General features: G+C 44.4%; 1 protein-coding gene across 1 annotated transcript in view; it reads left to right on the top strand.

The window, feature by feature from the left end:
- The window catches only part of phldb1b (pleckstrin homology-like domain, family B, member 1b), a 100,962-nt gene that overhangs the window by 55,347 nt on the left and 21,129 nt on the right, over positions 1-24,486 (top strand). Inside the window, exons 7-12 of the mRNA XM_079514364.1 lie at positions 12,383-12,757; positions 14,160-14,306; positions 14,763-14,900; positions 18,992-19,120; positions 22,571-22,726; positions 24,336-24,446. Coding sequence (XP_079370490.1) covers positions 12,383-12,757; positions 14,160-14,306; positions 14,763-14,900; positions 18,992-19,120; positions 22,571-22,726; positions 24,336-24,446 — 1,056 coding nt within the window. The remainder of the gene's footprint in view (positions 1-12,382; positions 12,758-14,159; positions 14,307-14,762; positions 14,901-18,991; positions 19,121-22,570; positions 22,727-24,335; positions 24,447-24,486) is intronic.

Genomic DNA, 24,486 nt, shown 5'->3' with positions numbered 1-24,486 from the left:
TGTGCGTTTTTCCTTTTGAAGTTTTTTTTTAAGTTAAGTTTTTTTTTAAGTTAAGTTTTTTTTTAAGTTAAGTTTTTTGTGTGTGTGCGTTTTTCCTTTTTAATTATTTTTTTTAAGTTAAGTTTTTTTTTAAGTTAAGTTTTTTGTGTGTGTGTGCGTGCGTGCGTGCGTGCGTGTGTGTGTGTGCGTGCGTGCATGTGTGTGTGTGTTTTTGTGTGTGATACAGCTGCGCCCTCTGGTGGTGGGCGGGTGGTGTTACAGCGTGACACACAGACACACACACACACACACAGACAGACACACAGACGTGATCTGCTGGGTCTCATAGTAAATGCTCACTGCGTTCGCAATCACTGCGTTCGCAATAAAACCCATGTAGGGAAATGACCCCTGGGGGCCCATATCTTCTTAACCACTTAAAACTCTGTTTAAAAGAGAGAGCAGCTGTTCAGTAAGTAGACTTAAGGCCTATTCATACTTATGCGCAATGCATAGTGCTTGGCCCATAGTGCAATACCACTTCCGGCCACCATGTCTTTTGCGCTTTACATTGTTTCCTTTTGGTGACGTCTATATATACTCGTAACGCTTTGTGTGCCCACACACCACTTAAAAAAGGGTGCCCACTTTTTACATTCATTTTTTTGACATATTTTTTTTTTAATAAAAAGACGAACACAGACGTCTTGGGCACTACATACGGGACGTTTCCCAGGACGTCTGTGGACCTCTTGGGCACACAACCTGTTTTAGGTGATAAGGTGACCACCGAAAACTATAACATGACGTCACGCCGCGGTGGTAAGCGTATGGATGGATAGGCCTTTACAGTACTCCAGGTTGAAAGTGGTTAAGGCAGGACTTGGCAGGAACGATGCACTGGTTTAAATGCAGTTGCATCTACTGTTGGCTACAAGCCAGTAGTTTACACTTTCAGTTAGGAGTGGGGGATATGGTGTATTGACATTGTATCATCGTCGAGATGATACAATGTCATTTATTTTGGTCCATTTTTAAAGAGCATACATACATACATACATACATACATACATACATACACACACACACACACACACACACACACACACACACATACATACATACATACATACATACATACATACATACATACATACATACATACATACATACATACATACATACATGTATGGGGTGGACGCCTCTGCCTTGCATAGTCCCCAGTGAATAGGCAGGTTGCCCTTCACTGGTAACCTTACTTTGGATTTTAAATATATTAAGGTATTGTAGGCTGGGATTTTACAAAAAAGCCCCCCTTTTAAATACATACAGACATACAGACATACATACATACTTATAAGGTATGCCATCTGGTGGCTAATGAACCAAACACACATTCTCAGAAGTTGGAGCAGTTTTAGAGGACCCACTTTTAGGCCAGTGCAACAGAGCATGCTTTTGCCTTTTTTAAAACCTTACCCATTTTAACCAAATACATACATACATACATACATACATACACATGTACTAGTGTTGGGTTCAATGAATCGATATGGCAATAATCGCATCGTATTCCTTGCCGATAATCATATCATACCGTATCGATACAGCAGGAAATGCTGTGTGTGACACGGCTTTAAAAAACAAACAATCAGAATCAGTTTCTGTTACAAAATGTTACAATATATATTAAATCTTTTGCATTTATCCATCAATACATTATTCACAGCCTACACCGAAAAGGTGTAGGCTGAAGCCAAGGCTTAAAGAAAGGGTAACATGTTATTTATTTGCAAAACTGTTGACACACGTCTCTCAAAAAAGTAGGCATGTAACGATATATCGTATATCGATCTATATCGATATTATATCCCGACGATATGTATCGATTTATTAAAAATCAATATATATACAATAATATTTTTTTTTGGGGGGCTAGTGTGTGATATGATATGTGAGCTGTAATCATATTCCATCATATTCACGTGCTTTTGGAGAGAAATGAGACAGACTCCATGCAGTCACTTTCAGTAGTAGAGGCCTGCAGAGGGGAGCTGTATGTGTCTGAATGTGCCCAGGTGGTTATTGATGCTCATTAATACATCAAGGAAGGCAATTATGTTTCTGCACTGTCAAATAGGTCTACATCTATGCTAAGATGCCATCAAAGAAAAGAAGAAATGTTAACTCGAGCTACGTTTAAACATGAAAGCATGTTTACAGTTGTTGCACAGAAATGAAGTAATTTTACATGAAAAGTAATGTTACTTTTGCAATGTAGTTAAATAAAAATATCTTGGGGGGAAGATAAATCATAAAAAAAAAATCGTGAAAAATCGTATCGTGAACCTCATATCGTGATACGTATCGTATCGTGAGTTGAGTGTATCATTACATGCCTACCCCTAAGTATATCAACTATGTATATATTTTTGGGGGGGATTATACAGAGATATCGTATAAATTGTGATAGAGTGAATGCACATTCTATGATCTGCAGTTCTTTTATACTTCTGTAGAACGACGGTTTCATTACCCAAAAATAATAATAAGTATTTTTATTTTGGTATTTTGTTCTGTTACTCCTTTTTCTTTAAGTTTTTGTTACCTTGTAGGTGGTTGTACTGTTAAGTAACTTGAAGAATAACCATAAAAAACAACATGAAAAAGATAATGATAATATCGTGTATCGTGATACTGCTTGAAAAAATTTCATATTTTATTTTTCCATATCGCCCACCCCTACTTTCAGTTAACTTCAGTTGAACTTCTCACACAGTCAATCCAATGTATGCAACGTTGAACTAAGTCTCTTTTAATCTGAGTGGATCTGATTCGGATTTTGGGTAATAGTAAAAAAAGAAATCACACCCGTGTGAACTGAGTGGTGCAAGGTCTTATATAGCCTGATCAGCTGTGGTCTGACGTAATGTCAGTGACCATAGTAACCATGCTCACCTGTGCATGGACACGTACACAGGTACACAAACATAGATACAGACAAAGCTGGTTGTTGGAGTGGTTTGCACCACTCAAAAACATGGTTGGAATCACTTTGATATCTGATCATAGAATCATTTCAGAAAACATGTCAATTTTAAATGAAAGTTTGATTCATCAAAACACCTCAAATCCTAATCTGACCCACTCAGATAGGGATTCAAAATGTTGAACGCTTGGGCCTAGGTGATTTACATTTGTAATATGTATTCAAATGTGTTCAAATATGTTCAAATCAAACGATTCTGATTCTACGATTGTGAATCAGAATGATGTCAGATTTATTTATTTATCTCTCTTTGTCCCTTTATTCCTATATATGGAGTTCTGTGTCAGCCATGCCCAAATATGGAGTGTTGGGATGTCAGAACAGGCCAGCTTGTGGAGTTCTGTGTCAGGCAAGCCCAAATATGGAGTGATGGGATGTCAGAACAGGCCAGCTTGTGGAGTTCTGTGTCAGCCATGCCCACATATGGAGTGTTGTGAGGTCAGAACAGGCCAGCTCCATATATGAACGCTGGACAGGGGCCTGGTCTAGACAGAGCCCGGGCAGAGGCCTTTTTGGGGGCGGTTCTGGACAACCGTGGGTCCGACCGACTCGACACCAGGCACGGCACCCCCTGCGGTGGTGTGGAACGCATGTGTCGAATTTGAAGTCGGTGGGGCGAACGGTTCTCGAGTTACGTGGATTACACACAGACAGACATACAGACAGACAGACAGAGACTTGGTGCATAAGATAAATAAGATAGATGGATATGTTTGAGACTCTTAGATAGTAGGCTATTTGGGCCTGTATAGTGAATATAGCTCCAGAGGCAACTGTTGCGGAACAGTGAGCTCCTGTTTCTAGCATCTTGCCGTTAAAAAGGCATTCCAAACAGGTTGTGTCAAAATAACTCCAAAATAACAATTCATATAGGCTGGTTCCAGGGGGGGGATTGGGAGTAAACAGAAAAGTTAGCTCTGATTTCATGACACTTCTGTCATCATGCACACATTCACTAAGACTGCACTGGTGCTGTCTTTTTGTGTGTGTGGCTGTCTTAGTGGAAGATGGCACCAGTGCAGTCTCTACTAGCCCATTTTGACCTGAGATCAGATTCTAAAAATGTCTGTTTGAAAATGACAGTTTTCTGAAAAAGCTATGTTTCTATGTCAGTCGTTCTTCGATTTTTCAAAAAATAGCAGACCTACAAGCTCGTAGCGCGCCACTCGGTGGCGCGCTATGAGCTTGTAGATCTGCTATTTTTCAATAGCTAAAGCATAACATAATGCTATCACCAAAAGGGGTTCCCGCCCAAATTGGGCTAGGTATGATCAGGTCAGATTGTAAACATTTGTACATGTAGCCTGGCTTTGGCGTTTTGGATGAGCCTATCCACAGGGTGAAAACAGTACCCAGCTGCTGCCCGTGAAGGTAAAGATAGCAGACAGTGGATCACCTTAACCCATTCTGGGCGGGAACCCCAATTGGTGTTTTAAACATTATGTTATAATTTAGCTATTGAAAAATAGCAGATCTACAAGCTCATAGCACGCCACCGAGTGGCGCGCTACGAGCTTGTAGGTCTGCTATTTTTGAAAAATTGTGAAAATGTGGCACAAATCTTTGAATAGTATGTTCTTTCAGAGCGAACGTTTTTAACTCAAATCTTTGCTTCTGAGGGGTTCCTGGAACAACATATTTTCAGATGGGGGTCGGAGGCCAATTACATATCATTTTTGGGGTCCTTGACATGAAATATTCCTTGATTCAGAAGACATTTTTTAAATTTCGACGTCAGGCCTAAATTGGTTAACGCTTCCACAGACTGGCTTTTCGGGAGTTTTTTTTTTTTTTTTGACACATTCTGTTTGGAGAGCTTGTTAGCACCAAGTGTCTAGAATAAATGAGAGCACGCCATTTCTACTGGCAGCTCAGACTCTGGAGCTGATATTCACTGGCGCTTCCAAGTACTACAGGTAGGCCTATGTACGAGACAAATTATATACAATATGTCTGGAATTGCCGAACTCACACTTAAAGCTCAGTGCACTGAGTGCGGCGTGGAGAGGGCCAGTTTATTACCAGGAGAGTCGGGTAGAGCCTGAGGGCTCTCTGGTGCGCTTGGCTTTGAAGCCTGTTCCGTTGCTCCATGTTCCACCAAGGAGGAGGAGGAACACGGCCCTCGTTAAGAGGCGTCTGTTCCTTCTCCCCAGGGACAGTGCCACTGAAAAATATGAAACCTTCCCATGGAGAGCAGCTGATGATTACCACCAACATGGTTTGTTTTGCAGACGATTTAACCGAGGAACGGAGCTTGTGAATCTTCTGCTACACCGCCCGAAGAGATACATATATATATATATAGATATACTGTATATAAAAATGATATATACATGGAGGTAGCGAGAGAGAAATAAAGAAGCGCTTTGTTTTTTTGGGGTTTAGTTGAACTATTGAATCCTGCTCTCGAGGTGTACTTACTACCAAGGTTCTATTCACGTCTGACGACGTGATGTAAGATTTAAAAAAAAAAAAAGTTGCCTCTACCAATTAAAGATACACAGGTGCCGCCCTTCTCAACGGAAAGAATAGGATAAAGGAAAGAGAATTGGGGACGACGGAGAAGGGGGGGGGGGGGGGGGGGGGGGGGGGGGGAACGCACCGACTGCTGGGGAAAACGAGGAGGAACGAGGGAAAAAATCCTGAATGCCGGGAGGCTGGAAACAAGGATGTAAGTTAAGGAAGGAAGGAAGGAAGGAGAAACTGCAGCGAAAAGTCACTAGAGAACTATCTGCACGAGCGTAAATAACAAAGAAGGGAAGAAAAAAAAAAGCATTGTCCTCCTAGATCTAATCTGTCAGTTCTCCTGAACATCATAATCTTTGTAGGGTTATATATATGGGTTAATCTAAACTGGTTGTTCTGTCACTCGGGATGAGAGCAATCAGAGCATCCATCATTCACCTGGTGTATGCCGTTCACCAGGCCGCCATTGGCCACTGTTCTGTCCGCCAGTATTTTTTTTTTTTTTTAATGTTCTGTTTATTATTTTTTCTTTTTTTTAAAAAATATAGAAGTAAATTAAGAAATACAAACAAACGTAAACAAACAAAACACAAATTCCAAATCAAGACAACCAAAGAACATTAAAAAAAATATATATATATATATATATTTAAAAAAAACAAAAACAAAAAAAACTCCAATATAGTCAATATACAAAGCAGTTACTGGTCACAAACATCCAGACAAGACAGGTTGGCTAGTCAGGCGACAGCTATTCAGGTTCAATCGGGGGCACGAGTGTAAGGCGGTCAACATGAGATAGAAAATGCTTTACTGAATTTGGAGATTGAGCCACACAATGTGTCCGCCAGTATTTTTACTATTTTATATGGGCAGAGTACATATCACTCCTTTTCAACGGTTACCATTTTTGCAGTGCAACTTCAGCTGTTAAGGTTTGTAACAAAAAAGACTTTGTGTGAGTTTTTCTTTTTTTTTGGAGTACGCCAACGGAAAGGGGGCCGGGGGTAAGTAGACTGTGTGAATTCAGGTTTGGCCTCCAAGACAGCCAGGCACCACACTCAGAGCTTAGGGAATGCTTGGAACTAAGCAGGCAGAGGAATGCCTCTCTCAAGGAGAGGTAACAGTACCAGTACACATACACACACACGCACGCATGCACACGCATGTGCGCACACATGTATTGGATTTACACTTCAGTGGCGATTTTACTGTTTCTTTGTTAAATACTTTTTGGTAGTACAGTACTACACTGTACTGACACTTTGAAAGGCAAGTAAGGACAAGGGAGTCAAGGGACCTAATGAAGTATTCATTCATTCATTCATTCACTCAAGTACCGACTGGATTTATTAGTTTTTGAGTGGTGCAACCACTCCAAGAAACAGCAATGTCCGTGTTTGTTAACCTATGTGTGTGACTATGAGTAGCAGTAGGGGCAAAAGTGGCGCTGTTGTGCCAGACACTGGGGGGGGAGAGGGGAGTTGCACCACTCAGTTCACATGGGTGTGATTTTGATTGACGATGAACTGATGATGTTTTTCATACGATTTATTTTGTCAGAGATTAGTGTGTGTGTGTGTGTGTGTGTGTGTGTGTGTGTGTGTGTGTGTGTGTGTGTGTGTGTGTGTGTGTGTGTGTGTGTGTGTGTGTGTGTGTGTGTGTGTGTGTGTGTGTGTGTGTGTGTGTGTGTGTGTGTGTGTGTGTGTGTGTGTGTGTGTGTGTGTTTTCTGTGGTTAGCCTTGTGACTGCAACTTGATGTCCTGCAGGGCGGGCAGGCAGTGAGAAAAGTTAACTGGTGGGACTGTTGAAAGGAGTCTCTTTACTGTATTCATCCTGATTATAAACTTGGGATGTCCAAGTCACCACTAAACACGTCCACAACACACAGAGATGAGAAACGATTTATTTTATTTTATTTTATTTTATTTTATTTTATTTTATTTTATTTTATTTTATTTTATTTTATTTTATTTTATTTTATTTTATTTTATTTTATTTTATTTTATTTTATTTTATTTTATTTTATTTTATTTTATTTTATTTTATTTTATTTTATTTTATTTTATTTTAAGGGGTTCTGCTAAGGAAAGATACTCTGCTTATACATCTCCCCCAAATCTAATTCTAATCTCTGCATGGTGGCAATTAGGGCGCCCTAGAGAGGAGTGAACAGCTGTAGAAGGCCTGTATTTGTTCAACTTTAAGCTAGCCTGCTTCCGGCGAAAGACTGGGTGTCTGTGTGAGCGTGCATGTGTTTGTAAAGACTGGGTGTCTGTGTGAGCGTGCATGTGTTTGTAAAGACTGGGTGTCTGTGTGAGCGTGCATGTGTTTGTATCCCAGTCTATTCTAACATCTCCCCGACTCCACCATGCGAGTCAGTAGGCCTTGCCTTGTTAGTCTTTATTTTGTTCTTTAGGATTGCGCAAATGTTTAGTTTTAGCTTTGATGGTAAGAATAAGGCCGTATCATGAAACTGCTTTTAAAACGGTGGCAGTTGTAAAATGCTTCAAAATCATGAAGTTATTTTCATTATTTTGGATGTGCTTGGCTGTCAGCCCACTGTACCAGGCATTCAGTCAGCTAGCCTGCAGTCAGTCCGTCTTCTATTCAGTCAGTTAGCCAGTCAGCCAGTCAGCCAGTCAGCCAGTCAGTCAGTCAGTCAGTCAGTCCGTCTTATATTCAGTCAGTCAGTCAGTCAGTCAGTCCGTCTTATATTCAGTCAGTCAGTCAGTCAGTCAGTCAGTCAGTCCGTCTTATATTCAGTCAGTCAGTCAGTCAGTCAGTCAGTCAGTCAGCCAGCCAGCCAGCCAGCAGGTAAAAACCCCAGAAGGAGCGAGTGCAATCAGACGCGGTGCTGCTGGGGGGAGGGGCTGGGGGGAGGGGCGGCACCTGCCGGGGGAAGGTGTGGGGATGCACTGGCTCTCCCTCGAAAACAAACGATTGGGGATTCTACATCCACATTGTGGAGATCAAATCATCAAATGTCTGTTTGCTGCTTCTAATCAGGCCATCATCACTGATGTCTGGTAAACCCATTTGGACCCACTCTCCCTCCCTGCTGCTTCTTCTCAGCCTCCTGTCTGAGCCCAAGGGGGTGTGCTAACGACATCTACAGAAAGGCTCAAAGCTCATAAACGGAAATGTCTGACCTTTTGGGAAGTGGTTGTAGCCTCAACACACCTCCGCTTTCTAAAAAGCCCACGCGGGAGGGGAAAAAGAAAAGGTTGACAACAGATGTGGTAGGCAGTCGGAGAGCACCAGCGTGATTTGTGCATAATTTGCAGGTTGTCTGGCTTCTAATTTGACAGTGTGTCAAGTTGATTTACTCACAGAACCCCCCCCACCCCCCTCACACACACATTTCATGGTATGAAATCTGTCTGGTTTCCTGCTCTTCAGCTTCATAAACACTGTCTGGTGTTAGAGAGAGAGAGACCTTCATTATATCTGCTCTTAGTTTACCTTCCTGTCAGATCATTGTCAGAGTTCAGATTGGGTTGATCTTGAAGGGGTGTGTGTGTGTGTGTGTGTGTGTGTGTGTGTGTGTGTGTGTGTGCGTGCGTGCGTGCGTGCGTGTGTGCGTGCGTGCGTGTGCATTCAGGTAGCGTGTATGCAGCTACAGTAGCATGCATTATTCATTGCATTATGGTGATGATACTGCACCATACCACAGCTCGGGGCTCTGTCCTCCCACCCACTCTGTTAAAAACAGAGCTATCTCCCTGATTACAGCTTCAAGCTAATGGAAGGGTTGCTACAAGCTTCTTATCATGCAGACACTAACCCAGAAAACGATGTCTCTCTCTACGAGGGACTTTATCCCTTATGGCAGTGGGTCAGGATCCAAATGCATGACAGAAGATGTTCTTCGCCTCCATGTCAAAACAGGGAGGTGGACGCTTTTCAGACAGGGCATTAGTCCGACATTCATCCGCATGTTGGACTAGTGTATGCTCCCGTGCTTGCGGTTATGGTTAGGTTAGGAGATGAGGTGGGTTGTCATTTTGTACTGCACCCGTCAAAACATTCATCTTTCTCTTCCTTATTCTTGATAGTCAATTCAGGTGTTGTGTGAAAGTAGTTTTAAAGCCAGTGCACTGGAGGTTGTGTGTAGTCGACAATTGACTTGTTCAGTTGTTGTGGTTGCTATGCACCCGTGGGGGAATGCCTTAGAACTGACCCCTGGTGTTATGTTATGTGTGAAAATACCACATAGCTCCCTGGTTTCCAACGCCAGCAAGGAGAGGATGGCATGCGTGATACAGAATTTGAACGTCCCGACGTGCAGAACCTCAATTAAGACACATTTTTCTGGGATTATTGTCCATGAAGAGTGAAGACTGAATCTGCAGGTGGGAAGTGGGGTGGGAGGTCTGTGGCAGGTCTGTGGCAGCTGACGTACAAGAGGTCAGAGTTTACATGCCGGTGTCCCAGCTTGCTGGAACCTTCCTAGTAGGTGGGCTGACATCCAGAAGACCAGAACACAGCTGGACAACCCATCAGCAGGGGGTTGGGGTGGAGAGGGGGTGGTGGTGGTATTTTGACCTGAGATCAGATTCTTCTACATCCTGACAGTTTTCTGAAAAAGCTATGTTTCTATGTCAGTCGTTCTTCGATTTAAAAAAAATAGCAGACCTACAAGCTCGTAGCGCGCCACTCGGTGGCGCGCTATGAGCTTGTAGATCTGCTATTTTTCAATAGCTAAAGCATAACATAATGCTAACACCAAAAGGGGTTCCCGCCCAAAATGGGTTAAACCATGGGTAGTAAAGTGGCGTAGAATGCTGAAAACAGAGCTTCAAATATCACAAGTGTCAAACTGTCAAACTGTAATCTTGTTTTAGTTCCAAAAGGGTTATGATGACTTGGCAATAGATAGATACTGTCCCTGAGCCTGCTGGATCGCAACATGATCAGTGGCGTGCACAGATAGACACTAGGGGGTGCTAGAGCACCACCTGCCCTTGCCCTCTGGACAGCATGTGCTGTCCATAGAAAATTGTACAGTGTACAGTATGTGGACCATGGTGACATTGATCAATTCTTGATAAAAAAAGCTTCTAATATATTATTTATGCCCCCAAAATCTATAAATCTCACACTATTAAGGTTCCACGCGCTGCACAAGGTGCCCTTTTTTCACTTGAGCACCTGCCCCCCTAAATGTCTGTGCACGCCACTGGACATGACGCTCCGTTACCGTTTACCTCAGCCGTAGCAGGGTCAACAGGTCATTGCTAGGGTGGGTGACTACTATATGGTCTTTGATGATCCTCTGGGCCTTTACCCTAGTATTCCCCTGGGCGTAGTCGGTTGAGGCGTTTCCTGTCTCATCTGGATTTGACCGTCGGGCGTGTCAGAGAGTTTTGCTGAGTGAGTCATAGTTGTGGGTCAGTTGGAATTGAAGCGTGACAGAGATGGCACGATGGAGGTGGTTTGTGTTCCAGCTCATTAGCCTCGGGCCAGAATTCTGTCCCTTTCTCTCTGAGCGGCTTTGCCTCCAGATTGGTATCCATTCTCTGCCCAGAGGACCCACACAGGAAATTAGACTCTGGCTGTAATCTGATGTCCTCCTGTCTTTCTTCAAAGGACATATTTTAACCCATTTTGGGCGGGAGGGAACCCCTTTTGGTGTTTCTTTCAAGCATTATGTTATACTTTAGCTATTGAAAAATAGCAGATCTACAAGCTCATAGCGCGCCACCGAGTGGCGCGCTATGAACTTGTAGGTCTGCTATTTTTGAAAAATTGTAAAAATGCGGCACAAATCTTTGAATAGGTATATATTCTTTCAGAGCGAACGTTTTCTTTTATTTCTACATCAGGCCTAAATGAGTTAAAGCACATCTAGAGCAGTGGTTCCCAAACAGTGGGCCACGGAGTGGACTCGCGGACCAATTTTTATGGGTCGCGAGTAGTTTTTTTTAGCCTAGTTTTTTTTTTTTTTTTTTTACATATACAGTACCGGTAATTTATATAAATATTTTAGCCCTCATTTCCCTATATCAGTCACTAGCCTGGGCACCATTTCATTTGGGTATATGATCCTGTCGGGAGCGGATGATAGTCGACAGGCAGGAACAACAGGCGGCGACTTCCTTTTCCCTCAAACCGATTTGTCTCACTAAAAGCTCTCGTAGCCTGTAGCTTTTATTGAGAAAAATCGGTTTGAGGGAAAAGGAAGTTGCCGCCTGTTGTTCCTGCCTTGTTCCTGCCTGTCGACTACAAAACAATACTACAACATGACGTAACGATATCATCCGCTCCCGAGGTGGTGGAAAGCCTGGTGAGGCGAGGTTAATCAGTCACTATATTATTGTGTTGGTGTGTTTCTTTCCTTAAGTAGCTTGTAGATCTGCTATTTTCCTATGTATTTTTGTGTGACCCGTTGTACAATGAAGTATAACATAGGGCTGACGTGGTTAATCTGACTAATGGATATAGTTGATTCCCCCCCCCCCCCCCATCAATTTGTTGAAACTGAAAATCGATTGTTTAATAAATCTAAAAAGTAATCAATAGAATGATCTCTAAGAAATGTAATGTATCTGTAGTTGCAGCCCTAAACTGAAGTGAAAGTCTCAGTATAGACTTCTATAAGGCCTAAAAGTCTCACCAGTCAGTTAACTCATTTGAACATTTGGCCTGATGGTGGAGCTAAAGGAAAGTCAAAATCAACTGGTTTCTTCTTCTTGGGAGCAGACTGACAGGAAATGGGGAGGGAGATGGGAGGAAGACACGCGGCAAATGCCGTCGGGATCGGGAGTCGAACCCGCGGCACGCCATCAGGCTGGCTCAGCAGCCTAGGTGCCCAGACGGTTGAGCTAACCGTCTGGGAGTTGAATATTGAACTGTGCTTATGTGTGCGTTCTCTTTGCTCACCAGGAGAGACAGCGTCTGGAGACCATCCTGAGCCTCTGTGCGGAGTACAACCGAGGCGATGGCCCCGGAGGCATGGAGACGGCCGTCCAGTCCAGGACGGGCTTCCCCGGCGGCGGCGGCGGCGGGGGGTCGCTGGCCGACTGCAGACGGAGGCCCTCCGTGGAGGACCTGCTGGGGGAGAGGACGCCGTCTCCTGGCCTGCGCCACCACGCCCAGCGCCAGAGGGAGAGGACGCCGTCTCCCGGCCTGCGCCACCACGCCCAGCGCCAGAGGGAGAGCGACGAGGAGAACCTGAAGGAGGAATGCAGCAGCACGGAGAGCACGCATCAGGAGGTGAGGAGCACTCCTCCTACGGCACTGCACAATGGAGACAAACAGGTCAGAGGCTAGCTCGCTGTGTTCCCCTGCCTGCCTGGCTGCCTGCCCGCTGCTTGCACCCTCCTCACCCCTGCATGGACGCCAGCATGTGCCACCACCATACCAGATGAGCTGCCACTAAACTAAATCAACAATGAATTGAATTGGCACTAAGCATACCTGTAGTCCTCGTTTTACCGATACCCATTTCCGTTTCTGGTACCCGTTTTCCTGTTCTAGAAGAACACATTTAAACACATATGAAGCCAAGGTGTCATATACGTTTGATGTGTTTAAGGGTTAAATCTGCTGCCACGACAATAAGGCAAAGCATATATATAGAAAATAGCACCAGAAGTGGGAACGGCTCTGCCACCTTTGGGAAACCCGGCCGGGACTATCGTTAGGCATGCACAGAGCCTGTGAACATGGAAGTATTTATTTCAAGTAAAGCTTACCGGCACTTTCTTCACTGTTGTCATTGAGTTGTTTGGAATCTTAACTGGACCATGTTTTCTTATAATGTAAATTGTAATTATACAATCAGTAACCACTTTTCAGCCGGGCGCTTTGGGCATATTGTCAAAAAGTATGAAAAACTGCCTAAATTAGCCAATCTACAACCCCACGAGTTGCATTGCGAGCTTATAGATTGGCTATTTCCGCTACTCCGTCGTTTGAAAAGGCACTGCATACATATATGCACTGTATATAAATGGACTGTCTGTTCGCTCGGGGTAAACGTTGCGTATGCACCGTATGAGTGTGTTCTGTGGGTTCAGAGAGTTTCCACGTCTGACTGCCACACTGAATATTCTGACTGTGAGTTCACACAGGTTCTACATCTGTCACACTGAATATTGTGACAAAAAGCGTCCCGGGGGCGCACGGTGCAGTTCATCGTACAGTACGGTACATCTCCGTGCAGTGGCTGACATTTCACTCAACACACGTAGCATCTTCATATAGTTTCTTTTCTGCATTTGCAGCAGTGTTGATATTGCATGATGTAACCAACCCTTAGCGTGAACTCGCTCTTGATGGATATATAAAAAAAAATGCCATCATGGCCACTGAAGTTTTATGAAGCTTTTAGTCAAATGGGTGCTGTTGATTGGAGGGTTGTGGCAGTTCGAGTTCAGCTAGAATCAAATCACGTGAACACTGCCAAAGCCAAGTGACCTTCACTTTAAGGCCATCAGAATTCCACCAACTGCATTCTGTGTGTCCTGACTCAGTCTGGGGGATATTGTTGTGAATATTCTATCATCATATTCCTAGTGTTTTCTGCAAACTCTTATCTCAGACTTTCTCAAATTCTTCTCATCTCATTATGTCACAATATCTCTCCCTCTATTCTAATCTCTCTTTCTCTCTTCCTCTCACTCTTTTTTGTTTTGTTTTTCTCTCTCTCTCTCTGCAGCATGAGGACTCGTCCAGTCCGTCCGGCGTTTCTGTTGTTGAGCTCAATATCCTGGAGGACGAACGGGTCAGGGTTTTGTCTCGTGTTGATGAACTCAAGAACCGTCTGACCGAGCTGGACCAGCAACTCCAGGAGTCCAAACAGGAGGTAGAGAACATGTTGTTATATAGATAACATAATTAAACCTACACTTGCATCATGGGTTCTGCGGATGGAATTGAACTGTGTGTTGGCGGCGCACAATCGGCTCATCCACTGGCACATATCACATTTTAATTAAGTTTTATTGGCCATTTAGTCATAATGATTGATGTTGTGTGATCGATTATACATCATCAATAAATCCCTCTGCTCCCTCAGGTTGACAGCTAGAGGTTCTGCTATTCAATGTGAAACTTATGTTCCCTTTGGGGACAATTTGGGAAGCACAGTCCTGAGTATTAAAACATGAATGTATCAATTAATGTGATACACATTATGTATGCGAGTCCCCCCCCCCCCCCCCCCCCCCCACACACACACACACACTCAAATATAGTGTCAGACATCCTGGACAGGGCAGCAAGTATTTGATGATTATTTTGTTCCTCTCCTGTCCCCCAGGCGGAGATGGAGCGTGCTCTGCTGCAGGGCGAGAGGCAGGCGGAGCTGGACCAGATCGAGGCCGAGGCCGACATCGTCTCTCAGCTGCAACGGAAACTGGACGAACTGGAGAACGTCATTCAGAGAGAGAAGGACAAGGTAGAGAGAGAGAGAGAGATACCCTGTCATGCATTATACAGTACACACTGTAAGTCTGTAACCCTGTCTCTCTCTCCCACACGCACGCCACGCACGCACACACACTTATGTTCCACTTACTCTCTTACATTGTCCATTTGGTCACTATTGCGTCTGGTCTCCTCCTGGTTTAGTTCCTATGTTGCCTTTTTATTTCCAAACCAACATTCCTTTTACATCTTGGTGTCTGGGGTTTTGTGTCTCATATCACATTTGCTGGTGCTGACTGAAAATAATTTCCTGTCCAGTGCCGACACTTTGAATCACTTTTCTTTTCAAGGGTCAAATTAAAGGAGTGCATTCTCTCCAGGTGTTTTCCTCTGTTGCTCCTGTTTCCGCTGGGCTCGTCTCGACTGCACTAACCAACACATTATTAACAGTAACATTTAACCCATCGCTGGTTTTCTGTGTCTTCACCGTTCTTCACAACCAGTCTCTAGTGTCATTTAGACCTGATGTTGAATTTTAAAAAATGTCTTTGAAATCCTGACATTTTCCTGAAAAACCTTATGTTTCTGTATCAGTGGTGTTGTGTGGTATTTCATGTCAAGGACCCCAAAAAGTACATGTAATATGCCCTCCCATCTGAAAAAAATATTTGAGGCACATTTTCACGATTTTTCAAAAATAGCAGACCTACAAGTTCATAGTATAACAATGCTTAAAACACCAAAAGGGGTTCCCGCCCAAAATGGGTTAACCACTTCAACCCTAGCGTCTCTGTTCTGGGCATGTCATGATAGGCGATTATCCCGCAAATAACTAGCCTCTATCTATACTGTACAAGACAAAAACTAGCCTCTATCTATACTGTACAAGACAAAAACTAGCCTCTATCTATACTGTACAAGACAACAACTAGCCTCTATCTATACTGTACAAGACAAAAACTAGCCTCTATCTATACTGTACAAGACAAAAACTAGCCTCTATCTATACTGTACAAGACAAAAACTAGCCTCTATCTATACTGTACAAGACAAAAACTAGCCTCTATCTATACTGTACAAGACAAAAACTAGCCTCTATCTATACTGTACAAGACAAAAACTAGCCTCTATCTATACTGTACAAGACAAAAACTAGCCTCTATCTATACTGTACAAGACAAAAACTAGCCTCTATCTATACTGTACAAGACAAAAACTAGCCTCTATCTATACTGTACAAGACAAAAACTAGCCTCTATCTATACTGTACAAGACAAAAACTAGCCTCTATCTATACTGTACAAGACAAAAACTAGCCTCTATCTATACTGTACAAGACAAAAACTAGCCTCTATCTATACTGTACCAAGCTAACAGCACGTCGCAACGTTACGTGACGTGCTGTTAGCTTGTAGTTCGGCTATTTTTTTGGGCGAAGTGATTTGGTGCTCAGAGGAACAAAAAGGAAGGGGTCAAGGATAGAGCCCTGGGGGGGGGGAGCCTGTGGTCAACAAAGCATATATAGGGTGGTTATAAGTGGTTATTGTTTTTGTCAGTGTCAGCGAGATCTGCTGTGGAATGATTTCCTTGGATCTGTCCTGCACAGAATGTGTCACTCGGAAGCATGAGTTTAATTAATACGAGGACGTTGTTCTGTTTTGCAGTGCAGACACTAGTGTGACATGAAAACATCAATAAGATTATGGAGGCACGTGGAAACATTTATTGACACACAAACATACCTTTTATAGGATGTTGGGACTACGGTAGAACTACGGTAGGATCGCCGGTTTATTTTGGTATAAAACGGTCTGTCTGTGCTGTATAGGTGGGAAAAAATAGAGGATAAATAATAGTGAAGAAGGCGCTGAGGAGGGATAAGTCTTGATGGTTAAAACCACCAGCCTGCTCTGTGCAGTGGTTGCACCCCCAGGGGGTCCTTCCTGTTCTTACCTGCATCAACCACATTTAAACGGCAGCAGAAAGAGAGAGAGAGAGAGAGGAGAAAAGAGCAGCTTGAGGCACAATAACCATTTTCACTTTCTTGTGTAGCAATTAGTCATCTAGCCACTCTGCAATTTAGAGATTCCTGTGTCTCTAAATTGTACTGAATCTCAATACCCCCCCCCCCCCCCCACACACACACACACACACACACACACACACACACTTCCAAATGACACAGTTTCTGATTTCCACTGAACAAGTTCAGACCTGCAGGTGTTTTGAGAGGAAAATAAGCATTCATCTCTCTCTCTCGTAAAAAAAAAAAAAAAAGATCTAAGCTTCACCTGATGTACTGTATCTGTGTCAATCACAAAAAAAGTCAAAAATACAATATACAGTGGTTGAGACCCAGTCTGACCCCTAGTGGCCCAAGGTGGAATCACACTGGTGCCTTATTCCTGTGGCTCCCAGTGAATGTCTCTCTTTCAACCACCCTATAGAGCGTTGCAGTCCCGCCCCCTTTCATGACGACGCCAGGCCCAGGAAATGAATCCCAATGCATTTTTCTCATAGACATTTCAAAAAGTATTTATTTAAAGACCTTTTAAGCGTCGTACGAAGCCAACTCGAGTCGTGACAAATCATGACAACAAACACAATATTTTGGACCAAACAAATAATTACAAAGAAGAAAAACAACAACAAAAAGTGTTGTAACCTGCCGTTTTTTTCTACTTTCTAATTCTTTGTTTGGCCCAAAACATTGTGTTTATTGTCATGATTTGTCACGACAAAGTTGGCTTTGTCCACGGCGTAAACGTTCTTTAAATAAATATTTTCTGAAAAATCTATGAGGAAAATGAACGGGGATTTATTTTCCGGGTCTCTCGAGGGGGCGGGACTGCGACGCTCTATTGTCTGCCTCGGAAAATACAATCCAAAGCAAAGGTGTGCGATCTGAATATTTTTGCTTAAAAATACATTACACAGTACATGCTGTAAGTTCCTCTAGACGTTACTGACTACCACTAGGGTTTTAATGCAAGTAAAAACCGACCTCAACCCTTTCTTTCTCCGGGGTTTCCAGCTGGGACTTAAAACTAAGTGGCCTGGGCCGTGGCTCAGCGGTCCAGGCACCTTGGCCGGTAGTCCGAGTCTGGCAGTGTGCCGCGGGTTCGACTCCCGATCCCGAAGGCCTTTACTGCATGTCACTCCAACCTCTCTCTCCCCCAAAATAGCAGACCTACAAGCTTGTAGCGCGCCACTCGGTGGCGCGCTATGAGCTTGTAGATCTGCTATTTTTCAATAGCTAAAGTATAACATAATGCTTAGTTAAAACACCAAAACGGGTTCCCGTCCAGAATGGGACAAAAACAAACTGCCTCCTAGTTATTACAGTATGAAAGAGTATAGTTCACTTCAGGACTGCATTTTCCCTGAAAGACTTTCTGCTTTAATGGAGATAAACTACAGAGGTTTGTTGTTATTGATCGTTTCCTGACCTCGCGACCAGAGCAGCGCTCAGGGGACGTACTGCAGCGCCTCTCCATTGTCACCACAACGTAGAAAGTTCTAGAAACATGAACTACTGCTTTTCAAATTGCCTGCGAATAATATGCTCTAGTAATGGACTATACAAAGGTATCTAAAATGGCCATGCAGGTTATTTAAAACCTGTGTACTCATTGTATTGATTGAGGACCAATAGACTTCATTTTAAGAACATGAACGAGTTGAACGCAGTCATGCATGCATAAACTGAAGGTTCTGTCAACCAAAACCAAAAGTTATTCTCTAGAGTTTATTCTGAACTAAAGCAGGCAAGGTAAAACAAGTAACGTTACGGAATCACCACATTCGTCAACTGCACATTTTCACTCTATCTGTTATTCTGAATCTATGGCTCCTACTTCCTACTTGACTGCCGATGATCGTTTCACAGCACTTATTTGGGTTCCGTTGACCTTGGAAAGGGTTTGTTGTGACCTCTTTAACATCTGCATGGTGTGTGAATTGTGAACCTTTTTAGCAGTGTCTTTTTTGGGGGATGTGTGTTTCTCTCTCCTCCATCCATTGTGTGTGTGTGTGTGTGTGTGTGGGCGTGTGTGTGCGTGCGTGCGTGTGTGTGCGCGTGTGCATGTGTTTTATGCGTGTTGTGTTGTGTTGTGTTTCTAGGAGAGGGCTAATGTTGAGGCTGAGCGCCAGGCCCTGGAGACCGTGCGGGAGGGTTACGCTGAACTGAAGAACCAGCTGCACAACTGTCCCGAGTCCCTGCGGGAACAGTTGCAGGATCAGCTCAAAAGGGTGGGTCCCATGGACACGCTGGAGACCAGCTCCACTACACCTCGTATGGACACGCTGGAGACCAGCTCCACTACACCTCGTATGGACACGCTGGAGACCAGCTCCACTACACCTTGTGTAGTGACAGTCCCTCCATCCTTGCCCCCCCCCCTCCCCACCACACACACACATTTCAATTTCTTTATTTGAATCCACAAATTACAATTAATTTTACAAGGAAACAAATATAACGGGGGTTTACAGTTCATGTTCACTTAAGGATACACATGGCACCTCCTCCTCCTCCACACAGACAAACTGCCTAGAACAGCCGAAACAGAGCAGTATTTGGCAAGTTGTTTTGGCTTTGCTTTTTGTCATGCCAGCTATTCTTAGGCCACTCATGGTCAGTTTATGCACATGACCCAGGCTTCCGGATATCAGTATGGCAAATCTACAGTGATACCCCCAGGTTTGTTATACTTCCAAGTAATGGTTGATACTTAAGAATGTCTTGGAACGCCTGGTCCATGTACAAATCAAAGACACAGCCCGCCTCCAGAATCAGGACCTCTTTGTGACTGGTGTCAACAAAGACAACATCTGGTGTATTTGGGATGTTAGCAAAGACACACACACACACACACACACACACACACACACACACACACACACACACACACACACACACACACACACACACACACACACACACACCCCCCACCACACGCGTATCATATCCCGTGGTTCCTCCTATGCCCACACCCACCCTTTCACAGCCCTCCATTTTAGAAGCTGTAGCATCTTTCAGCCTGTGGCAGCTACGCCTCAGACACCCCCATAGACACATCCCCATAGACACACAGCCACTAAGTGGGCGGGGTGGGGGGAATTCCAGCAGCGAGCGAGCGAGTGCAGTCAAGGTATTTGTAGAACAATCCCAGCCATTACCGGCTCTGAAAAAAACTGAAGCACACATAGCTGGCAGAGACGAGCCTCGTGAAAAAAAACACGATGAATTGTTATTCCAGAAAACTCTGATATTTAGCATTCGCCGAGATCTCCAGTTCATGGTATTGAGGTCCTTAATAACACGCTGATGGGGTGTTTTTCTCAGGCAATTCATTTGCCCCGGAAATGTAGATGTTTTAAACTGTTGTTTCATTCACACAGGATGTGAATAGTATGCGTTTGACGCAGCCAATTCCATTTGTAATCGGAAACCAGATTGATTTGTCACCAACAATTTAATTTGGGCATCAAACCTGTATGAATAAGGCATCGGCTCTAAGATCGGCTATCGATCTGTGTAATCATTTATTCGCCACGCCACCGGCGGTGTGTGTGCAGACGTTTTATTACAAATATTTCACTGTGGCCTGTTTTAGGTGTAGTGTAGTATATAGTACACACATGCACAACCATGCACACACACACACACACACACACACACACACACACACACACACACACACACACACACACACACACACACACACACACACACACACACACACACATAATCCCAGACTCTGTGATACCACAAGGTGCTGGAATGTGTCCACTCTCCCCAGCCACCACCACCACCACCACACCTACGTGCTACTGAACCCACCAGGTGAACGTAGCTTCAGGTGGCGCCACTGCTCTGTGGTTTCTGATGTGACCTGGTTCATTGTGATGTGAATGTGTCATGTTGCACGTTTCTCCTCCCTGTGTTGGGCTGCCTGTCGTGCAGTGTCTGCTCGTGGCACGCAGCCCGTGGTTCATGCACGCATGCATAACTTGCAATCGCTCAACTAATCAATTAACACAGACGCTAACAAGCTCCAATCTCTCTCTGACCTCCCTTCCAATCCTGTGACTGTTTTTTGTTGCCTGGTTTTAGATGTCTCTTCTATCCTTTTTTGTACCATTCATGGTCTGAAATTATGCATATATTTTTTTCTCTGTATTTCAGTTTTTGAAAAAGAAAACAGGAAAAAAAAGTCTTATGTTCTGTAGCAGCACTTTATCTACTGTAGGCTTCCTCCAAGCTGCATGAGAGCTGTTCTTTAAGCTATCAGAAAAGTACAGTAGAGTCTCTGTATTTCACCCAGGCCACTGGCAACTAGCCTGGCTAATAAGCCAGACCGAATCAGCCGTTGGCAAAAAAAAATTGCCTGCCGGCGGATTACGGTCTGGAGAGGCTCAATTGTACGCCCATTTCCTTCACCAGAGAACTGGTGTGGCCAATCGGGACACGGTATGCAATATGGGCGGGCTTTGGTACAGTGACGTTCAATGCTTGAGACCTTTGACTGACAGTAGCTCTGACCAATTGCGTCAAAGAGAAAATGTTTGAACCCGCCTCCCGGGAAACAAGATCCATACACAGCATCTCCAGACTCAAATACCACACGACAGTGTGATTTGAGTCTGGCTTATTAGCCAGGCTAAAGTACTACTGCTAGTGGGTCAGCCTGAATCCTGGTCAAATGTTGTTGTTTTGGATAGAAATGTAAAAATGTTTTAATGTAAATAATTATATTTAATTTACTGTATTGGCAACTTGTCCTTCTGAAGCACATATGCGTACAACCCTAGTAGCTAGTAAGCTAAGCTGGTCCTCTATGACTGATCCTTATGATCCTTATGTATCCTTATGATACTAGCAACTGGTTATTACGATGATCATCTCGTATGCAAATGGAATCTGTATTCTTTAGAATAACATTGAGTAGCATTAATGATAGTCAGGAATACATTCATGAAGATTTAACTTGGTTCAACTTCAAAGTGGACGTTTTGGAGAAATGATGAAAAGAAAACACTTCACCATTTAGCAACATAGAGACGGCACCGGAATTCACTTCGCATCCACTTCCATAGTGTTGCTCACTCAACGCATACTCCCTTTTCACCCCTTCTTCTGGGTTGGAAAAGTGGTGGGATCTGCCAACTTTGGGCTTAAAACGTCATAGAATTGCATTCATGAATGCGGCAGGATGAAAGCATGGACGAGCAATGCAAGTCATAAATGACTCGACAGCGCCGGTACGACGCATGTTCATGTTTCAGGCCCAGTTCGGCTCGCGCTGCAGTACCTACGATCGGCCAGCATGTCCATTTGGCTTCAATGCTTCCTCTCGGTGGCCGGGGCTGGTTTAGCAAGCCCTATACCTCCAGGGAGGGAGGGGGGGAGGTGTACCTCCCTGACAGCCATGCTGTAGTAGCAGCATCCACACACAGTCTGACTCGCTGAGCACTGAATGTTCTTGGATTCCTGCAGACAGAGGTCCCAGACCGGGGCCGAACACTCACTGATCCTATCGGGCTCAGAAGTTCTCTCTTTATTTGATTTGAAATGCCGACATTTCAACACAAGGACCAGTACAGGGTTTTTTGTGTTGCCGTTGTTGTTCTTCTGTGTTTCCAGGCTTGGTGGGTGTTATTTTTTAACGGTGTGTGTGTTTGGGCGGGCTGTGTTAGGACGGCGAGGCGCTGGAGGCGGGCTCCAAGCAGTTTGAAGACCTGGAGTTCCAGCAGTTGGAGAGAGAGAGCAGCCTGGAGGAGGAGAGGGAGAACATCAGCCAGCAGCTTCTTCAGGAGAGAGCAGAATACCATGAGATCATGGCCAAGAGGAAGGTATCTATCTCCCTGACCTCCTACATATACTACACTACACCAGACAGTGGCCTTGTGGTTAGAGTGTCCGCCCTGAAACTGGGAGGTCGGGGTTCGATCCCCGGCCGGGTCATACCAAAGACTGTAAAAATGGGACTCAATGCCTCCCTGCTTGGCACTCAGCATCAAAGGGTTGGATTGGGGGGTCAAATCTACTAATCAAATGATTCCCGAGCGCGGGCACGGCTGCAGCTCACCACTCCTTGGCTGCGGCTCACCGCTCCAAGAGATGGGTCAAATGCGGAGAATAAATTTCACTGCGGTAACGTATGTGACAAATCGTATGACTTTGACTTTGACAGTATACTCCCTCCTTATCACTCACTCACTCACTCACAGTGGCGTGCACAGATATTTAGAGGGGCAGGTGCTCAAGTGAAAAAAGGGCACCTTGTGAACCGGCCGGTTTCCTTAATAGTGTGAGATTTATAGATTTTGGGGCATAAATAATATATTAGAAGCTTTTTTTTTTAAATCAAGAATTGATCACCATGGTCCACATACTGTACACTGTACAAAAGAAAACACACATTGCACATTGCTGTCCAGAGGGCAAGGGCAGGTGGTGCTCTAGCACCCCCTAGTGCTTATCTGTGCACGCCACTGCTCACTCAGTCCCTACACCAGGTTGCTAACTGTCAGTGAAGCGACTTTTTTTTTAAACCACTGGACGACTTTTGACAACTTTTTTTTGTCTCCAAAGGCCCTCACTGCTAAGGACAACTTTTTGAGTGGTGCAGCCACTCCTAGGAACAGCAATGTCTGTCCCTCCCTATGTCTGTAGGTCCCTATGTATATGTTTAGCGTACCAACAGGTGCCAAAGTGGTGTTGAGCTAGAAACGGAGAGAGAGAGAGAGAGAGAGAGTATTGCACTGTTGCCTGCTAATTTCAATGTGGAGCGTGCGTGCATGCGAGAGACAGAGAGAAGGAGGGAGGGAGTGCAGTCGAGACAGAGAATACCACACTCTTACTTGTGAGAGAGAGAGAGTCATGTCTGTCAACCGTTTCGGACCCGGCCCCCTAGGGGCGTTCCTGGGGGTCTGGATGTTCCGGGGACCCCCACACGGTAACAGGGCGGCTCGCCAGAACCGGGCCGTCACCCTGGCCGCGTTCCTGTGGGTCTGGAAGTTCCCGGGAACCCCCGGGGACCACCACACGGAGTTGCACCACTCAGTTCACACCACTCAGTTTCAGCAAATAGCGCCATCTTGTGTAAAACACAATCCCAAAGGAAATGGAATCGCTTCCTGTTCCATTCTTTTCACGGATATGGATTTATCTCAGGTGTTTTTTCTTCAAAAATGTCCAAAATTGAAATATTCAAACGTTTTTGACAATTCTCAGCTATTATTAGACATTCCCAAAATAGGGGTGCCAGAAATAAAGTGGTTTAATCAAATATGAAGATGGGCCTTTTTACTAGTGACAAATAACAGACTGTTGCGTTGAGCTGAGCCTTACTGAACTTCATTATCGGACATCACGAATTTGGCTGTGGTGTTAAAAATGTAACGAGTGCTGTTGCATACGGTGCACTGTAGCCACATGTTTACCGTGTGTGTCCCACAGGAAAAGGTGTCTGCCCTGGAGAGCCAGGCCAACCAGCTGGGTCTGCAGGCCTCTCAGGAGTGTGAGCGACTTGCCAAGGACAGGAGCATCACCCTGCAGATGCTACAGAAGGTACAGAAACCTTTTCCCTGTATATACACACCGCCTTGCT

The sequence above is a fragment of the Electrona antarctica genome (genome assembly GCF_951216825.1).
Source record: "Electrona antarctica genome assembly, chromosome: 11".
In the NCBI taxonomy this organism is placed as follows: Eukaryota; Metazoa; Chordata; class Actinopteri; order Myctophiformes; family Myctophidae; genus Electrona; species Electrona antarctica.
The sequence above is the reverse complement of the archived record's forward strand: the minus strand, read 5'-3'. Positions and strand labels throughout refer to the sequence as shown.